Below are 21,673 nucleotides of genomic sequence, written 5' to 3' on the forward strand. Positions count from 1 at the left end.
AAGGGGAGTCTAGCATGGCACGTGGCTGATTTTGACTAGCTAGTTGCTCGATTAGTCACAGTATCAACACCTTTGATGAACTCTTCGAGTTTGGAGGGACGAAGAGAAGCGATGTCAAGCGGGTTCGGAGCATAGAGGCGGTTGTCTTCGTGTTCTTCTTCTAAGGCTCTCAGGCTTTGGGGAAACACAAAGGAAGGAGCCATAACACACAGACTGAGAAGTTCTCTATGTGATTTGCTTTTTCTAATATGCTCCCTTTCTCTCTCCACAGATTTTTCAAATGGAAATGAAATTTTTTGAACGAGTGAGAATTTTTTGAAGAAACAAAACTACAAATACTCCCGCTACTGCGCCACGTGGCATACCCGTTTTGGGCATGGTTAGTAGCCTAATGCTTAGCTGCCACATGGCATACCAGTTCAATTTCGATTATCAGGTGGTGTTTGTGTAAATTTCCCTTAATTTGACTTCCGATTGCTTATTTTTCTTTTCTTTTTTTCAATTTCAAAATTGTGAAATTACCCTTATGCATAGGATTACTGAATAAAAATCATTCCACTACCTCTAGTAACTTCCGGTTTTACTGAGACTCCATTGGAAGTTGGAACCTTGGCAAAGTCAGTTTTCCAGGCCAATTGTGAAACACCTAATAGTTAGTCTAGTCAATGTGACAGAAGATAATATTAATTACTATATGAGACAGATAAATTCGGTATTTATTTATTTTTATATTCTAACTTTGTACTTTAATTATCCTTTTTAGTAAATATATTTCATATATAAATTTGGCAAACATTTATCTTAAAAACAAAATTAAATTTGAGTAATTTCCAAGACAGATTGAAAGCATGAGTAACAATATAACATGTTTCAGAGGGGAGATTTCTTTCGAGTGTCCATGATGCCGATGTGTCCTTGCAAAGCCTCAGATTTCATGAGAAGTCGTGAAGATTAAAAACACTATACACGGGCAAATAATCAACCAAAATAAACAAAATGTTGCCCGTACATTCGATCTAATACTAGCTAAATTTCATGGAGCCGCGACATCAAAACCACAAGTGAAGGGAGGAGAACAAACATAATATAATACAAACAAGAATTGTAAACGAATGACTAATACACACACTGATTGATTCTTCAGGAACTCCCGCTGCTCTTAAAATATTGACCTACTTGGAGCTTCCAGAATGTAGCATCAAAGTAGGGATTGAAACTTCAAAGTCATATAGACAAGCCTACGGCCAATATGAGAACTTGAAGCTTTAAATATTGGAGCAGCTCTGATACTTTACGAAACCAGATAACCGTATAAGACAGTGCAGAACGTAGAATAGAGGATCAAAACTTTCTTGTACAATCTGCAATTCACGACTGATTAACATAGAGGACTGGGACCAGCCCAGCCATTTTTCCATCCCTCCCAGGGCGTTTCTTCTTCACCTGTAAAAAGAGTGAAAATGCCTTTCATTAGCAACTGACGTGAATAAATATGCTGCCTCATCGGCAAGAACGCAAGAGAATGACCATTCAAAGGGGAAAAAGAGGTCAAGATGAAAAATATAAATTCCTCTCTCATGGGACAAAAAAGAGTAATCAACAATAAGAAAATAAGGTTATCCAAAAATACACTAATTGGCTGATTCTTGCTTCACAGATATTGGAGGACTAAAAAGCAGGAATAAGAATTTTCCTCTTTCTTTTTGTGTTTATTCAGTCCTATTCTCTCTATATACTTACATAAAACCAGCCATCCACTTCGTACTCGATTTCAACGTCTTCACCCGCTGTTAAATTTAACTGCACGGACAGAACCATATTAATCACCTCCATGTTTCAACTGAAACTGCCAGACAAGTCTGACTGAGACAAGACAGCAATAGTTCACACACAGCAAAAGGCAAGACACTATCCAGTAAACTTCTTATCATTTAAAATGCAAATACCTGCTCAACTTTGGAGAGAGACACCCTTGGATCATAAAAATTAAATAAAAACTTTTAAGTCCAGATTGAATTGCTAGGAGTTAGACTTACCTCATCATCTCCACCAGCCGTGAAGTCATAAAGTGCCGTTCCATGTTGAGGATTTCCAGAAGAAATGCGTTCGTCATCTTGAGATTCAAAACTTTGGGATCCACGCCCAGCTAAAGGATTATCAAATGATTCAAATCTTTGTGCGGCAGGTGACGAGTATGGCGGAGGCTCTTCTCTAATCTGGAAACGAATTAGAAGAATTAAAATTCTGATAGAATCATAAGACTAAAACATAGCTAGATGAGAGGCAATGAGCACTAACTGGAGATCCTAAACCCTCACTGAATGAGGGACCCCCCGTAGATGGATTGGTATATCTGTTTCCTCCAGACCTCTCCTGTTGCAAATAATTAATTCATCAAACAATTCAATCCTATATAGCAGATGACAGTGTATGCCAAGTAAAAATCTATAATCCCCAGTAATATTCGGGGCATCAATCAGGCAATGAGTTAGTACAGGTAAAGAAAATGCTTTGATCTTAGCTCTTTTAAGATCTAACACAGGGTGTTTCTTTCTTTCATATATATATTTTTTTGTTCTTGAAAAACTGAAAGCACATTTTTGCAGAGATTATAACATTATACAGCTTCAACCAAATTCCATAATCAAAAGTCCATGGACACATTTCTTCCCTCGTATCTAGGGTTCTATATATGCCTCCCATTTAGACCCTAAGTCAAGTCTTCATTAGCTCCAACTACCATTTAATCCTATCTGTAGAACCTGTGGTCCATGATACTAAAAATTCTTGTCTCATTTTCCTCATAAAATTTTATATCAACACGTGCAGACAATAAAGGGTCCCCCGGCTAGAAGAGCAGGGGCTTAGAGTCTTGTTCTCCAACTAGGGAAGGTGATGGTCAACAGAGGTTGGATTTAATCCAACGGTAGTCTTGAGCCTCAAGCAAACAATAGAACTAATAACTTTTAATAGAACTTGACACATTCCAACAAAAATAGAAAAGACAAAAAGTTAATTGGTACAGACTCATTTTTAACTGTGCAGGCCCTCCCCTTCCCTTTGTCTCTCTCCTACATTTCCCTATCTCCCTTATCCATTTCTCTTTCCCTTGATTACTTTCCAAGACAAAAACAACTGTTTAGATTATTTCATGTATATTATCAAAAATTGCTCGAAAATGAACTTCATCGGCAGTTTATGTGGAAGAGGGTAAATTTGAGAAATGAAAAATTCCAATGTTATATCCCACCAGTCTGATTCAAAAATTATATCTGAAAGACATAAATACTACATTTCCATCAAGTCATGGTTGCACCAACTTCATGGTGTGTACATGCCATGGACTGTAACAGAATATTAGAAAAAGAATTAACATATTTAGCATATATTCATGGTACAAAATTACTTCGTTTAAATTACTGATGAACCTTAACATGGTCATCTTCAGTATCTGGATCCTAGTGCTCATATTGTTAAAACCTAAGAACTAGGCACTGTATTAAAGTTCTAGAGCCTAAATACGCAGTCTTAGTACTAGAACCTGGGCAAAGATTTGTAGAAGTTTTAAATACTGTAAAAACATAAGTAGAAGTTTATTAAAGGAAACCCCCAAAAAAAAAAAATTTGAAATTGATCAATGCATCTCTTACCGGCCGTGAACTGAAAAGTGAAGGGTAGTTCATTCCACCAAAGTGGGATGATATGGAAGTTTCAACTGATCCCGTTGATTCTGGGGAAGATGTCCCAGATGACCTCCCATCATCCTCCTACAATCCAAATGAATACAATTAGTGACAACCTTCTCAATGTAAACATGAACACTCCAGCTCTATTGCATGCAATGCCAACTCAGTCAGGAACACATACCTCTAGCTCAGAAGTCTCTAAAAGAGTCTTTGCCCACAGATCATCATAACTAACTGAAGGCCTAGAGATTATGTTTTCTTCATCAACATCAGGAGCATCGGTTCCGGCACCAGCAAGAAATTCATTAACCTAACAGGAAGTAGAGGCGAAATAATCATCCATTTGAAATGGATCAAGAGTAGCAAATGAATGGTGCATACAAGTTAAATACAAAATTTAACGACAATAGTCCAAAATCTACTCTCTTAAATCAATAAGTAATAACTCTGCAAACTATTACAAGAAATCAAGACTGGAAACAAATTGAGGAAGCCATTCTTTGAACTACAGAACAAACAGCCAGCCTGTGTCGGGGATCAAAGCAGAAGGTATCTGCCCCAACCATGTAACAATATAATATCTAACCAAAGACTAGATGAGACTATATTTTCAGCAGAAAAAAGGATAAATTTTGTGTTTCCATTAAACAGTTACATCCATTCACCAATTAGTATGTGATGGAGGAGCCAAGCTCTAAGTACCATGAATAAGCTCATCCAAGCACCACATAATCTAGTCTTTGCAGCTTTTGTGTAATTAATGCATTTTCGATGTGGATTTCAGGCCTATTGTTTTGGAGGCTTATGTCGTAGAGTCTTTCTATGCCTCATGATCAATGTCTTAGATGTCCTAAACTATGTTGGTTAGAATTCCTACGCATATTATTCTTTCCATTATTAACAGACCAAAAGCTCCTACATTACAAAATTATTTAAAAACTTCATATATTTAGGTTTAAATAATTCAATAATATACTATAACTTGTGATTATTTAATGATAGATGCCTTCTCATTTACAGATTTAAAGAAAATAAAGGATCATTCACTTAGTTTTCGGGTACTTACAAGACATGTTCACAAACAAGTTAATGTAGTACAGCCCATAGGTATTAGATTAAACACTTAAACGATAGAATAGAGAAGAATATCGGAGGTCGAGGAGACGAAAATATAGATCGAGGGGACGAAAGAAAGGACCGAAATCAGAGAACAGCGAAGGACAGAAATCACATAGTTTTAAGAGAAGGTTTACTCAATATCCAAATCTGAATTTTAAAGAGCTACAAGGGGGTATTTATTGCAAACTAAAACCTAGAAATAATAGGATAAAAATCCCTTGCTTAAACAGAAATCCTAACCCAAATAAAATAGGAAACTTAAAACTAGAAATCTGGAAAAGTAGAAATCCTACTAGAAATTGGAAAACTAGAGAATCCAGGAAACTAACAAATACATTAGGAAACTAATAAATTTAGGTCCTACGCATCCTGCATCACAAGTCCAGCTGAATTATGGGTTTAAAGATGAGTGCAACTACCAGAAAACATAAACTTTGGACTATATGATAAACAAGGGTAGAAACTTATAATCTCTCAAATCTGAATTACAAATACTATTAATTGTCAAATTCAGCATGTGTGCATAGACAAAAAAGGGCTATCTTGAAAAGGTGATAAAGCCTGATTGTCTAGCAATCAAACAAAAAGGACTTGCAAGAAATGGCCCAGATCCCTGAATAGCCCAAAGTCATGACTCTCCGAGTACAATAAAAGACATAAATTCAGAAAATAATACAAATACCCTTACTCAAACTCCTAAAAGTTAGATTATAAGATACAACATGGGAAAGAACTTAAAGTAATATGTTTATAGAACTCTCAATCGGAATTATATAATTACTGTTAATTTTCAAATTCAGCTTTTGTATAGAAACATAAGAGGGTAAGATGTTCATAAATGTCTAAATATCAGTCAGGACTAAATGTATTTTAAAATAACAGGGTGATAGTGTTCTGTTTTTAGATTCATACTTCTATAAACAAACCAAAAGTTAAACTTTAATGTTAAATCAATTAAACATGTTACCCTGCTCATTGCCGGTGCATTATTTCCTAGCAGTCCATCATCACCAAGGTTTGCTGCCCAAGCATTTACAAGGTCATCATCAAGCATGTCAGACTCTTCAGCTGCTGGTTTAGATTCATAAATAAGATCAGAAATTCCAGTAGCAACAGCTGGATCACTCAGACCGGTTGATGCACTAATATTGTGCCGTGTGCGGTAGATGTCGATCAGTTTTGCGCTGTCATAAGATTATGAAGGGGAACTAAATAAGAAATGCAGAGAAAAAAGAAAGGTAAAACCCATGTTAACAAGAAATCTCACTTGAAGTTCAACTGGAAATAGAGTTCTAATATGTATGAATCATCTCATAATATTTTAGACCAACGATGTTGACATAGTCAATCCTTCATTAATATGATTTGTAGGCAGAAATTAGTTGTAAATTACCCCCTTAGTCTTGAATCATGCTCATAATAAACAGGACATCCTTCAAATGGTTAGAAGGATCATACTAAACTTTCTTCTGTATTCACCTCATAAAAATATTGATAATTCTGATATTTCCACCAATATTTCCTCCGAAATTTGGACCACAATTATTTCCACTGACATCGCAATTTTCAACCTTGGTTATTTGGCATGTCAGTTAGACACAAGAAGAAAGGGCATGGGAGAAATGGGAAGAACAAATGCTCAATAAATGTGCATTGAAATTGTGCGAAAAATGAAAGACATTATAAAATTAACACTGCTTAGTGAATAGATAACACATTTGAGGAATTCTGCTTCTACCTATATAACAGCGACAGAAAACTAAAGTCAACCATATCTGAGTAAAGCATTCTTACAAAAGGCAGACATTTGCTAAAGGAACTGAAAATTGCATCTCCACATTTCATAACAAATTATTACACACACGAAAAAAATCACCCCTCTTATTCTCTCAAATACAACACCTAGGCTATGGCAGTGTAAACGAATCTGTACCTTATTGGCCCCAAAGGCAGATACTTTGCTCTTGGGACGTAACAGAACAGCGAAACAAGATCAAGCAACCGTTCATGAGTTCCGTATAGTTTCTTAAGTTCTTCATCTGTCCATTCCTTATTAGCATTGTCATGGTTGCGTATTTCCCTGTCCACAAAGCAAACTAACGTGAATAACTAAAAAAATATGACACATTTCAAGAAAATTTTGTATCACTTACTTGATCAAATCATCTTGTGCTCTATACATTTCATCAAGAACCTCTATCATGGGATTTATTAGAACTCCAAGGCCTGTGCCACTAGCTCCTTGATCTTCCCCATTACTGAGATGCATCTCAGAAAACTGAGACTGCACTCCCCCCTGTGCTAATGTGTGTAAAAATTCATAGATCTGTAGCCTAAAAGGTTCACCAGACCTTATTGCCATAGTTGTAAGAGCTTGAGCAGCAACAATACGAACCTGGAGAACCCAACGGAACGAACAACATATAAGAGGAACAAACAAGTAGAGGGTGAGTTCACAGTTAACAAATTTGTGTGTTCAAGTGTATGGATTCCCATAGTTTCTGGGCGAAAAGCCATTGCCCTTTCCCAAATAAGTAGAGGGTGAGTTCACATGTCAACAAATTTGTTTGTACAGAAAAACAAGTGTGAAAGAACCAAAAATATGGTAAAGGAAGAAAAAAGATTCTATGCAAAATTGATTAATTGAGGCTTCATAGTCCTAGAACCACCAACAGGAAAGGTATAACAATGTTCTAACTACCATTACCATTGTCCCAATGCTTTAGAAATCATCCCTCAATAGATCATTACAACCCTTAACATTGGGAGACCTATGCTAGTAAAGGCAGGTTGGCTAAAACTAGTACTTAATTAACCTTTTTATCGTTCTAAGATAGAGGCAATAAACTTGTGTTGAAATGATAAATGGCTGATACTGAGGTGGAAGCTAATACCTCCCAGCTGCCACTAAACGCGCATCTTTGCAGCCTAGTCAGTGCACCAGCTAGAGTAGGATTACGAGAGCTGGCAGCAGCAACCATTTTATCTGTATCTAGCATCATCAATGCAGTACCAGGAGGGGTTGCGGATTCCCAGGCATACTCAGAAGCAGCATAGTTTGCATTCTCTCCAAGAAACCATACCTAACAGTACATTTATTCAGCAATAAATAAAATAAATTAGGTTACTTGATGGATAAATTGGAAGAGGAACAAATAAAGCATCTAGTGATTATAAAGATGCTTACTGCTGCTTGTACTAATCTCTGCAATGCCAAAGCTGACTTTGGATCAGATGCAGATACCCTGTCCACTGATGTAAGGCCCAACATTGACCCAGGCTGTGGTGGCGGTAAATCAAGAACTATGGTAACCGCTTCTAAGGCAGTGTGTTTCCCATCAGGACCAGCTCCAACGAGACATGTCTGGAATTGGAACGGTTATAATAACCAATCGAATCAAACAATCACTAATATAATTTCACCATAAAAATAAAGAAAGAAATCATCACATTCAGGTTAACGATATGAAAAACACATCACAAGTTTCAGTTCCAAGTCAGTTTTTTTCTTCTTTAGACAAGAAAGGAACTTTTATTAACACAAATCAAATGTTCTAAATGGTGGACAAGGATTCAGTCATAAAGTACACACTACAACAAACAGAGCAGCACTTGAGACATAAAGTTAAGAAGAAACATAAATTTTATTAAGAACAAATCTGTACAAAGGGTGGGGGTGCACCAGAAGTCCAACTTAACACCTGCAAAATCTGGTAAACTACCCAGAAAAAAAAAAAACTACAAAGAAACAATACAGGGTAACCTAATTGAAAATAACACACAGCCGACTTCTAATGCAAATAAATATCAGAAAAATAAAGGTCCTTATATTGTGACCGTGTGCTGGAATAACCCAACTCTCTTTACCTCTCTTAACAAGTACAACCACAAATTTAATGTTAGTGGGCAATGTAGGAGTACATGATCCGCACTTTCCCTAAGGCATCATTGTTAAAGTTGCAGTATTCTAATGTTAGAACTGTAAGATACATGCTTTACATATTTCATAACTGCACTGGTATCCTATATCCTCTAGCTCATTTTGGTTGGATAATGTTACCATGTCATCATAACTGACCCAAGCCTATAAAAGTAACAGTAAAACAAAGTGAAAAAGAAAAAAAGTAAGAAAAGCATATCATGATAATTGACTATGTACAGAGCAGCAGTGGAAAAACATACAGAAATAAATTATTTTCCATGAAACACAGACTTTACTAAAATAAATGCAAGGAAAATATACAGTGGAAAAGACATACAGAATTGCATTTTAAGTAGATAAGAACTGCCTGTAGTGAGGATTGAAGGAAATTACCTTCCACAGTAGTTGTAATACATCAGCATCAATCTTCCCAGGAGCTTTAGTTGCAAAGATCCTGGCGATTTGAAGAAGAGTGACAGCCATATCTGGGGTCGCCTAATAACACATATTAAAAGCTTATTTAGACTTAATAAATGGCAAGTGCCCCACTAAAGAAATTAAAGAAAACCCTTATATTGGAATAGAGTTAGTTTAGATAGCCTTGTGCACCATTGATTTCACTACCAGAAAGATAAGTTAGACAGGGTATGGTTAATTCCCACTCCCAACCTCCCATCCAATTACTAGTGCTCCACTACTTCTATACTCAACACCTAATAGAACAAAATATACTCTAAAATGTGAAATCCAACTGACAGTTGACAACCTACAATTTCAACTGGCTTCAATACTTTGATAATGTCATCACTGGCAGGTCATGTTTTTTCCTTTCCTCCAATCTTGATTCATTATTTTCCTTTAGCACTATACTACCATTCAATTTATTCTTCAATTGAACAATGCAATTGTAGATTTCAATCGTCTTACCCTTTGACATACCAATGTTACCTGGTACCGGGAACGATACAATACATGGAATGGGAATGGGTACGAGGCTCGCTAGTTACTATGGTACAGATTAGTTGGGCGTAGACATAGTACGGTATTTCAGGTTGCAATTCATCCGAGACTTTAATTCGGGTCCTTGTTAATTATTACAATTTTTTTTATGTAATAGATGCTTTATATTATAAAATCAAAAATAGCATCCATTCCCATGATTATTCATTGAATTCTGACATATCAGTACATAATCAATTTTCCATAGTAACGAATACTTTAAATTATAAGCAGCAGGAAATAAGATAGTGAAGTTAGTTAAAATTGCTCATGTAAAAATACAAATGCGTACCATAAATTAAAGTCAGAATTTGGTCATGCAGGGCTTCAGTTTCACATGATTTTAGTAATATACCTTCTATTACGGTCTGATTGGGAAGAAGCAGTTACCTAGGATTTGGTTAGTTTGATCTTTTCGTGTTTGGATTTGTTCTTTAGGGATTTCTCATTAGCTGTCATTGGATGTGCGAAATTGTTTTGTGGATGGTGGTTTTGTATTTCTATTGTTAGTCGGTGGATAGCTTCGACTGCATCTTTGTACTGTGTTTGAAGTTCATTAATACAAGTTGGTATACAGATATATAAAGATTTCTACACATATGCACTTCCAAACAAATGCCACACCATGAGTTACTTTTTTGTCCACACATACCTTAAAACGAGCATGCAATGTGAGTAAAATATCATTCAATAGTGTGGCTGGCCAAGCTGGATCAGAAAGCTCTGATGCAATAATAGATTCTAGTTGATCAAACGAATCATGGGGACTTTGCATCCAGATCAGCGCCTTAATTACCATTGCTCGAACATAAACACACTCACACGCCACAGTTGTCCGCACAACTTCCATCAATGAAGCTAACAAACTAGCAATTGTATCCTTGCCACCTACTCCAGTAGATAAAGAAGAAGTTCTTCGGATACCTATGTGAAAAGAAAATGTGGTGGGAAGGGAAAACAAGGAACAGAATAAGATCACAATCCACTGTACTACTTTCACTCTTTGAAATTATATAAAAGCACAATCTATTAAAAAATGAAAGCAAACAATAAAATCCACTGTACTGGTTTCACTACTCTCACTCCTTTGAAATTTTACTAAAGCACACGCCTCACTCGTCACTCCACAAAGAAACCACTTATTGCTTTTCCATATAAAACAACCTTTCAACTTACTGAACAATTAGGGTCTTCTTTTTTATATCAAACTCAGAATCAATAAAATTTAAAATAAAAAAAATGATACAGGTAGGATGAATAGAAGTCCAGTGCATTTACTGCAGAACTCGCAGCCTACTTTTTTTCTTGACAGGAAACGTACTCTCACTGATAAAAAAAAAAAAAATAGCAGTGCAATATAGGGGACAAGTTGTAAAATTCACAGCATACTCTTTATCAATTAATGACAATTTTACAAGCACTTTAATGATGCCCTATGCTTCTATGGTACCTATTACCCAATTAATGAAACATTTCCAGTGACTAGCCTGTATAGCTACATTAATCAACTAAACACCACATACATATCTCAGAAGGCCATTCAATTTTTTTGGCAGCCTAGAATCGAAATCATCAGAATATGATCAAGGATCTTCTAAACCATTACATGAAAGATTCTATGGTAGACATGGAGCAGTAACTAAAAGGTACAAGAGATCATGTCAAAAGATTAAAAAAACAAAAACAAAAAAAGGTAGAATAATTACTTTCGGAATGTGAGGTTTCAGTACTATCCAAATCGTGTGAATCGAGAGTCTCAGAAAATGTATTGACATGCACTGTTTCATCAATATCCTGTATGCCTAGAGAAAATGCAGCAGCCCGACTTTTCCCCATCTCTTGCACAACTCTTGCTGCTGCATGGAGTACTGGCCTAGAGAAACTACGGAAAGAACTCTCCAACCTGAATAAACCAGGACGCATGGAATCAATAGAAGATGATTTAAATCAGTTTAAAAAGAGAGTCATTGAAGACTCCTACATATGAAAAGATGCTCGACCTCCCAACATTATTTCAGATGCTTCTAATACCAAAACAAGAGAGCGAGAAAGATAGACAAACAGACAGACGCCCGGGGGGGGGGGGGGGGGGGCCCCCCCCTTAAGGGGGAAAAAAAAAAAAAAAAAAAAAAAAAAAAATCCCTAAACCTTTCCCTTAAAAGTTTAAAAAGGGGGGTGGGGGACGCCTTTTTTTTTGAGCTTTTTCTTTGGGGGAAACCTTAAAAAAAGGGGGTTTTGGGAACTTGGGAAACTCCCCAGTTAAATGAAACCCTCCCGGAGCTCGCTTTTTTGTCCTTCTTTTTAAAAAGGGGAAAAAAAAAAATTTAAAAAAAATCCATTTTAAAAAAAAAAAAAATTTTTTTTCGGGGGAAAAAAAAGGGGGGGACCACCCCCGTTTTGCAAAAATCTACCCTCCCATTATAACCCTGTGGTATGGAAAAAGGGGAGAAATTGAAATATAAAAGGGTTAAGAAAACCTCTCTGCACTATCGGGTTCCCCCATATACAAAGGATTGCCTCAAAACAGACTCTTTCGCTGGGATCCAGGAGGAGTTGATAAAGCACAGAATTGAACCGAGATCGAATATCAGCTCTCTCTGTAGACATAACATTTTCAAGAAACAACAAACATAAATCATACAACTTAAAGGGAAACAAATACATTAAATAAAGAAAGAAAAGTGAAGAATTCATCATATATAGATACCATCCAAGGCTCGTGCTCTAGAAATTGTATAGCACAACCTCGCTAGAGCGACTCTAGCAAGAACATCATGTAAATGGAGGACATCCTGCAAAGCCCCTGATATATAGAACAAAGCAAGGTACTAAAAATGAAGTAAGAATAATTGATTAAGCATATTAGGATAATAAACTAATATTTATAAAATTATAAAAATTATAAAAAATTATAAAAATAAAAAAAAAATAAAAACTTTCTAGATAAATGAGCAACCTAAAATGGCATCAAACCAGATAAGACCAGAAATCTCACAAAATTCATTGTAAGAACATATCTCGGAACATAACAAGTCTTTTATTTCTTCATTTTCATACAAGTACAAAAGGATAAACAATTTATTAAAGTGTAAAATATAAACATCAGAGATATAAATATTTTGAAATGTTCTAGTCACCTATATTAACAAACCTCCAATTAAAAGGATTGGCTAGAAAGCCCTGTCCCAAACTAAAGGCTCTTTTTCCATTGTAATAATTAGATCCCTTTGTCTTTTTCTTTTCCGGAATACGAAAAAAAAAAATTAATTAAGCAAAAAGGGTAAAAATTAGACCTAGTGTTAATTAATCAACTTCTATTTTTCCAATTAATTACACAAATCCAGATTTCTTTCTTCTTCTTTTTTCACCCAGAAATCCACCAATCCGCATTGTGGACACAATTTGAAAATGGGGACCCCAACTGAACCCTACAACCTTTGGGAGGCAGGAAATGCTAGCAAAAAGCTAGGTAGGTAACTATGAACGAGGGGTTACTTGAAATGCTCAAGCCTATGGTTTGCTCCCATGTGGTCTGAGGTTCAAAACCCCCAAAGGCACCTATCCTCCCAAAGATTGTAGGGTTCGACCGGAGGCCCCAGTTTCAAAGCCTTGTCCTCTTTGCGGATTGTAGGATTTCCGGGTATAAGAAAAATATTTTTAAAAAACAGCTACGTTTATGCAGAAAATTATGCAAATTGCAGCAGCCATTGACCAGATGATATATGAAATGTTTGCAATAAGTCAAGAAATCAGATGAGCAATAGAACACAGCCTGTTGTTTGAACAATGTAAGCCAACCATATACAACCCTGTCATTTGAACTAGGAACACAGCCTAATATTTAAGAAATTTTGCTCTCAATTTGGGCATCATAATTAGAAATATAAAACTTTTTGTCAATGTAAATATCAGTACATGCCACATTGAACAAAGAACCCTTCTTAAAAAACAATAACAGAATAAGACAACAAAAATTGGGAATACCTCCAGGCTCTGCATGTTTCCCTGCATAAAGGTAAAACATTGTAAAGCATTAGAAGCATAAAAACTAATTAGTCTCATAATTAAATAGCACAATAGGAATGCGAGATATTTGAAAGGTTAAAATAATCAAATCACCTAAGGCCATTGCAACTGCATAAGGGTCTTTTGTAGATAGCTCAGATAGAATTTCCAAGGCATGCCTTACAGCAATAGGATCAGCAAATGAAATTCTGAAGGGAAACACAAACTTGTTAGACTTGGAGAATCAATTTCACAATACAAGGGCCAAATTTCTAAAAATACCCCAGTAATCATGAAGTAGCTAAGAAAATAAAATCAATGTTGCAAGTTGAAGGATAAGCAAAAACAGATTGAAAGCATAAAAGAGGGCATGAGGAAAACAGAAATCATAAATAAAAAAGATAAAACCAGTGGATCGAAACAAAGTTCTTCCACCAAAACTTCAACTCATGCATAATGAAGATACATATATGACCACACACACACACACAAAAAAAAAAAAACCAAATGGAAATGGTGTATGTGTCACATGCACCTATATAAGGAAATTGATACAAAGAAATGTTCCAAGCAACAACTTTATGCAATCAAATGTTGACTACCAGAATGAAGGAAAACATACCCTTGAACAGCACGATATAGAAATGCAGGGTTTCCTGGATCCAACGGAAGTCTCCTCAAAGCACTTAGGGCGGCATATTGCAAGTTAGTCCTGAGGATGAACTGAAGTTGAAAAAAAAATTAAAAATATAAGTTATCAGCATAGTTGGAGAAATTCATTGACCATAAGCTAAAGAACAATAAAAATGCAGGTGCATAATAGAAGAATTTCCCTGGGAAACTTGGCAAGACAGAGAGGTAATAAGTTGGCAAGCTGCTCAGGACCGATTGGGTTAGGGTTAACCTGAAGCCCTGACACAAAAGCTTTCTTCCAACCCTCTAATCTCCTCTCCAGCTATTCCACCACCTGATCCCAGAAGCCCACTATCTTTGGGTTCCCACCAAGCAGCATCCCAAATCTTTCATTGGCCACCTCTCCCATCTTAGGTGTTGATCCCCACAATTGAGCACTTAGCTCTATTAATTTTCAGTCCTGAGAGACCTTCCCCTGAAAGAAAAATTATGTTGTCGTCCACAAATTGCAGATTAGATTTTGCCACTACTCTTCTACTGACAAACTCTTCAAAGCTGCACTTCGCTTGCTCTATCCACCATTTTGCTTAGCTCATCTACTACCAAAGTGAAAATGAAAGGTAATAGTGGATCTCCTTGTCTTAGACCACTTGCAGGGCCAAATTTATCCCTAGGTCTGTTCACACCTACTTCAAACATCCACTTTCTCCCGACTTCCCCAAAGCCCTTTATCTTCCGAAACAAAATCCAAAAAGCACCAATCCACATGATCATAGGGCTTCACAAAGTCTATCTTAAACACCAGCCCATCTTTCTTCTTCTTCCTCACTTCCCCCACCACAGCATTTGCAATTAGAACAACATCCAGAATCTACCTTCCACAGACAAAAGCTCCTTTGCCGATTTTTAAAACCATGTACATAACTAAATAGAAAATTTATGAAAAACTTTGTGACCCACTAATAAGTGCTGGCAATGAGGGGTGTGTGTGTACTCTAGCTCATAAGAATAAAAAAAAAACACTAATGCCACACAAGTAGAGGAACCCACCATGAAATACAACTCCAAGCCTTTCAGCAGAAAAATTAATAACAAGAAAACTTGAGGAGATGTACTTTACCTCCTTATCGCCACCTTTAGTCCCAAACACACCTTTCTTGCGTTTTTGTGGGCCATCAGCAACCTAAAAATTAATATACATATAAATACAAGGATTTAAAAGATTAAAAAGTAAGAAGAATATCTTCATGAAAACAAGAACAAAAAAACAGCATTACAGATAGCCATTATCTGTCTGATACTTATTCCGAGAGAGAGAGAGGAAAAAGATCAATATCTTGAATATTCTCTGAAGCAAAATGTTGTATGTGTACTGAACAATATATGGTATTAATAGAAGTTAAATTCAATCTCAAGCCGTATCGGTCTGCCTTATCTACAGGCATTCATGACCAGAACTGTTTGCTTACAATGAACAAAAATACAAGCCCTAACAATCTTCCTTTGATATCCAAATCCACTAGTCAAACCATACAAGATGTTCAATGCCCACAACAACATTAAGAAATTTGGATTTGCCAAAGGCATAAAGACAGGCAAATATGTTAGCAGCCATAACAACAGAGCTTCATAAAGCTTAGAGTTCCCTCTGACATCTGATCCTTTTGTTTGGCTATATATGGTTGGCTGGCCAATGTTACTCGACACCAAAATTAGTCTTCTACTATCAAGAACAAAGTTCTACAGATGATTCAGACATACATAATACCCCTATGGCAAGAAACAAATAAGTTTATGTGAAAGAACCGAAAGTGATACCTTATCAAGAATGCCAAACACAATTTCGTACAAATTGGACAATATTTCAGAATTGGTCGAAGGAGCATATGTAAGAGCCTTTAAAGCTTGCAGTCTTCGGGCATGAACTTCAAAAAAAAAATTAATAACATTAATAAAAAAGAACCTATATATCCACTTTTAAAAACACACCCATGGCTAATTTTAACGACAAGGACATATTAAGAAATAATGCAATAACTTTTTTCCTGTTTATAAATATGCTCCCTAATTCTCTCCCTAAATCCCACAATGTGTTGGAATACAGAACTTTGTGCAGTGAGTTCTCATAATAGACAACATTCCACTCTAAACTACACCAACAATGGAGCAACCATGAGATGCAGTGATAAAAAGAAGCTCAAAACATTATTAAAATACACACAAAATATAAAAAAATACTCTACATTCTGCTTCAGCATTTGATGCCTCTGTTGTTAGCTGATTTACTATTCTTGGTACAACATCAGCTCTCGTCACCCCTCCAACAGCATCAATGTCAGCTAAAGCATCCCAGTTTGGCGTTGGGATCCCACCACCAGTGCTCACACCTTGTGCACCAGTATCTGATAAAATTCTGGCCAAGTAATAATAGACATATCGCAGAACACTCCTATCCTCACACTGCTGATTGAGCTGCATCATGAATGAACACTTATAAAAAAACATTGCTTTAAAACGTACAATTGATTTATCAGTTATTAAATTCAATGTATATTGATTTTTTGGTGGATTTATTGTTCACCGATTGTGCATATTGGTTTTTCGAAAAAAATTGTTGTTAAGAGATATGCAGGACTCATGGTAATAAATTGTGAATTCATATTTTCCATTCTTCAGTAAACTCCAACCCAGTCCATCAAGTTCCATGTGCCTAACTTTAGCTATAGGGGACATGTCGTCCTCCCAGTACCACCTCATAAACCTTACATGATAGTTAAGGTCCTTTCAGACATATGGAACTAGCCTAACAATGTGGGGCTATTGAACTGGTGTTAAATATTTTATGTCTATGCCAAGTGCACAACAGAAGGAGGATAGAAGGACATATCTCATATCTACTTTGGCACTTGTGACTAGAGGCATCGCATTGTCATTAAAAAAAGAGCATGGCATAATGTGGAACTGGGGGAAGGGAAAAAACAAAGCAAACGAACAATTTACAGATTTTCATATAATCACATTGACTTATGTGTAACTGCATCCCAGCAATAAGCTAAATACGTGCATATATCGGAGCTTGGACAAGATAGAATAGTTAAAAGAACAATTGCAAACCCAATTGAATATCATATGAAGGACATTATATGCAAATAACATGTGAATGAGAGAAATATACCATGAGAAGGGAAGGTGCAACCGAAGGGTCAACAGAATTGTACACCGCAAGCTTGGGAAAGACGTGATTCACTAACTGCTTCTGGGAACTTTTCTATTCACAATGAAGAAAAATGGAAAACAAACAAAACTTGAATTTTCGAATAAATAAAAAAGAAAGAAAAATCTACAAAAATAGGTGAGCAATGGTTACCTGATCGGATGCAGCAGCTAATTCGTGAATACTCCTCGCAAGTTGTGCATATGAAACAGGCTGCAATTGCAATTAACACCAAATACTAAACAGATGAGAACTGAGAGACAATTCTAGAACATATGAAGAAAAAGGATAAGCGAAGAAGAGGTTTCGGGTTTGGACCTTCTTCTGCTTCTGCTTGTGCTTCTGAGGCAAGATGTTGATGTTGGTGCGTACGGGATGCAACGCAGCTTTAGCGGCAGAGATGGTGTCGTTTTGGATCTGCATCAGCGCAGCCCTCTTCGACCTTTTCTCTCCGGCTGGCTTCCCCAAAGCCGTCGGAAGACCACCGGAGCTGCTTTTTGGCGGCGAAGCTGCATAACCAGAAGACTGAGCCGGCTGAGTCGACGCCGAAGACGACGTCGTTGTGGAGGCGGAGGCCGACGCTGTGGATGGGTCCGCCGTTATCAGATCCATCAGCGTCGTCCCTGACGAGTCCTGAAGAAAAAACACCATAAATTCTCAAATTGGCAACAAAAAAAGAAAGAGGAAAATGCGGGAGTGAGAGGGCATCTCGTGATCAGGTGCTTTACCGCCATGGCTAAGCTGCTTTTGCAACCACGGAGAGAGAGTGAGAAGTACTTGCTGTTCCACTAGGCTGAGATGACAGAGAGAAGGGAACTGGGGAAGAACGTTGTTTTGAGACCTTTTGACTATGCTGAGATGACAGAGAGAGAAAGGCCAGCGATCGGAGATGATGAGAGAGAGAGCCGATGTAAATCTGGCGGGCCAACGAAGGGAGACTGGAAGGGGAAAGCTGGTAGATGCCGGGGACGGAACCAATTTTGTTTTGTTTTTTTTTAAAGGGTTAATAGTTTTATTAGTACCTTAAATTTGACCCGATTTGTATTTGAGTACTTCAAGTTTCAAAATGATTTCTGTAGTCCTTTAACTTTAGTTTTGTTTGGACAAATGATTCTCGTGGTCCTTTAAGTCAATTTTGTTAACTTTTTCTATTAAATGCAGGGATAAAATAGTATTTTTATATTAAAATAATTAATTAATTAATTAAATCTTTAAAATAACAATAAAAGAAAATCAAATAAAAAATCAACAACAAAAAAAAAAGAAAAATCAAGTTTTGAGGGAGTGGAAATCAGGATAGAGGGAGAGGGAGAGAGTTTAATTTTAATTTTTTATTTTTTTAAACTTTTTTATTCATATTTTTATCAATTTTGATACAAAAAATACTATTTTGCCCCTGCACTTAATAGAAAAGTTAACAAAATTGACGGTACGACCATTTGTCTTTAACGAAACTAAAGTTAAAAGACCACGGGAACCATTTTAGAAATTAAGGTACTCAAATGCAAATCAGGTCCAAATTCTTTGACTAATAAATAAAACAGTTAACCCTTTTTTAAATTGTATTTTGTTCTGTTTTTTAAACCTATTTTTTACAGAAAATTGGATGAAGTTCAAAAATTTAAGAGTTGAGAGAGATTGGCTATTTCTATACAGTTCGTATCCTCAAAAAAAATAATTTGGGAGTTAATTCTCAATTAGATGATAATTTATGGGGCAAAATGGTAGTTTACTGTATTTTCTTTAATTAAGGGAAAATTGTAGAGAGAATTTGAAAGTACCGAAAAACTGTTGTGTCAATCAACTTGTATATCTCATCGATTCATCTATGGTAGAGCTACATATTTATAGGCTTACAAGATAGGAGATTAAGTATTACATTTACAACATATGAATAAATTACAAGCACTAACTACAAATATTTAAGACATAAGTTATATAGAATTAAAAAGGGTAGAATGCTAAAATGTATGGTGGTTATCCACCAACTTATGCATTTACAACACTCCTCCTTGGATGTCCACCATACAATTGACATAGTTGCCTCATTAAAAACTTTGCTCGGAAAACCCAATGGGATAAAACCTAAGCAAAGGAAAAAAGAGTGCAACATTCTTCTGGATCATTGATATAGTGTTGGACGCGCTTATGCTGCCTCGCTAAACCTTGATAGGAAAAACCTGTTGGGACAAAAATCTAGTCGAAGGGAAAAGAGTATAGCGTGCATGTGTCCTATATGTAGAAAATTGTTGAATCCTCCCCCTGATGAATTACTCCTCCTAATGACAACAAACTTGAATTATTTGAAGATACAATACAAATGATATTGATATCTCATTTTCCTCCGACAAAGCGAGCTTTGGTAATGCTTTGTATAAAAATTTATTCAATATCATCAATCAAGAATGCATGTGTGTCATTCCTTTGTATCTCTGTTGAGGTTAGAGTAACACAAAAATATCTAGACTATTTTTGAAAATCCTTTCACATTAACAATTCTTAAAATAACATCATATTCTATAACATCATCAAAATAATAAGGGTTATCTACTGTAGACGTCCTTGAACTTGGCCTCCAGTTGCAATTAGGTCCGTGAACTTTTTTTGAGACAATTACATCCATTAACTCAATAAATAGTTCCAATTGAGTCCTATCGTCTAAGTTTGTCAATATGTCCGTCAAAATGAGGGGTAAAAGCGTCCTTTTGAGCTGCAGAGGTAATTGTTTTAAGGGTTTTTAACTTTAGACGTCCCTGAATTTTGCTCTCAGTTACAATTGGGTCCGTGAACTTCTTTTAGAGGAAATTACATCCTTTAACTCGACAAGTAGTGACAGGACCCGACCCAAATTCCCCTTTGAAATCCGAGCCGAACCCTGTTCGTGATCGACACCTGACAGGTGCCGAGCACAAATAACCTGGTTGCCCTTCTGGTTACAAACTTAATTTCATTTTAGCCTTGACTTCTACCGAAAATTCGGCAGAGTCTCCCCTGTAATTTGTTCAATCCCAAAATTGCACCTGTCAAAACGAGCATAAACACAACCCAACTTCCAGCATGCGTAAATACATAGACAATCAACAGTAAAGTTCGAGCCCAGGGGCAATATCAAAGCATCTATACAGGTTAATTTACAAGAAGAACATTTGGAGGGTCAAGGACCCTACACTAAGCTGAAGAGATGCAAGAAGCGGAAACTACCTTGTGGTGGCTTTCAGATGCACGTCTACGGCCTGGGGGCGTAAAACATTTAAAAGGTGAGTGGACCCAAAAATAAAGTTTTAAGAAAAATAGCATAAGAACATACTAACCCCACTATAAAAACAGTTATACAAAACTAATTCATTCTTTTAATCACATACATACTGAAATCAATGCACTCATATATATATAAATATATGTCAAGCATACTCATATCATTTTTAAACTCTTAAAAGCACTAAAATCAGTTTAAAACTACCACCTAGGTGTACCCCTTAAATTTTGTCAATTCCTGGTATCCGTCAATTCCTGATAATCCGTCAATTCCCCTGGCAGGTCTCAGTGACACAAAGTCAACCCGAGCCGCAAATTGGCAGGATTCAAAGGACCGTAGTCAACCTGATCCCCATTCCTGGCTCCCACGGTCTGGGCGTCCCCAAAACTCGTGAGGCAGATGTCAAGCGCGCTGACAAAACTGAAGGCAAACTGGATGTCCGTGGACATCGTCATATCTGAAGGCAACATATACCGAAGGCATGCTGTTTCTATAACTGGGTACCTAAGGTGGCTTAAGAAAATATAAAATTTCTGAAAGGTCTGATGAATAACTGAATTTTTGTTAAATCTAGAACTCTGCTGCCATTTTATCTGATATATATCTCAATCTTTACTTTTCATATCTTTTTAGCATTTTCAACTAGGCAGCATATAAATAAAGATATTTAACTTCAACAAATCATGCTAGGAAAACCATAATCAATAAAACTTATTCAAGATTAAATAATCAAATTCATTTGCATAATATCATTTATAAAAGAAAAGTCCACTCACAACTGGTCCGAGCTCGCTGGACCTTTTGAAGGTCCCTCTTGCGGGTCAACTGGTGCTCGGGTG

At 36.4% G+C, this 21,673-nt stretch overlaps 1 protein-coding gene across 1 annotated transcript; it reads right to left on the reverse strand.

Moving 5' to 3' along the window:
* LOC18770000 lies at window positions 802-18,773 on the reverse strand. Its single transcript, XM_020568036.1, is given in 29 exon segments — window positions 802-1,443; window positions 1,741-1,800; window positions 2,037-2,216; window positions 2,299-2,373; window positions 3,651-3,767; window positions 3,868-3,996; window positions 5,773-5,989; window positions 6,739-6,885; window positions 6,959-7,200; window positions 7,700-7,888; window positions 7,993-8,169; window positions 9,121-9,222; window positions 10,379-10,650; window positions 11,433-11,629; window positions 11,875-11,906; window positions 11,909-12,020; window positions 12,204-12,228; window positions 12,231-12,323; window positions 12,434-12,529; window positions 13,711-13,731; window positions 13,846-13,940; window positions 14,354-14,454; window positions 15,485-15,547; window positions 16,183-16,289; window positions 16,608-16,836; window positions 17,540-17,632; window positions 17,732-17,791; window positions 17,897-18,211; window positions 18,307-18,773. Coding segments are annotated over 29 exon segments (3,627 nt in total). The 5' UTR covers window positions 18,313-18,773; the 3' UTR covers window positions 802-1,368.

Source organism: Prunus persica, chromosome G7, assembly GCF_000346465.2.
Source record: "Prunus persica cultivar Lovell chromosome G7, Prunus_persica_NCBIv2, whole genome shotgun sequence".
NCBI classification, from domain to species: domain Eukaryota; kingdom Viridiplantae; phylum Streptophyta; class Magnoliopsida; order Rosales; family Rosaceae; genus Prunus; species Prunus persica.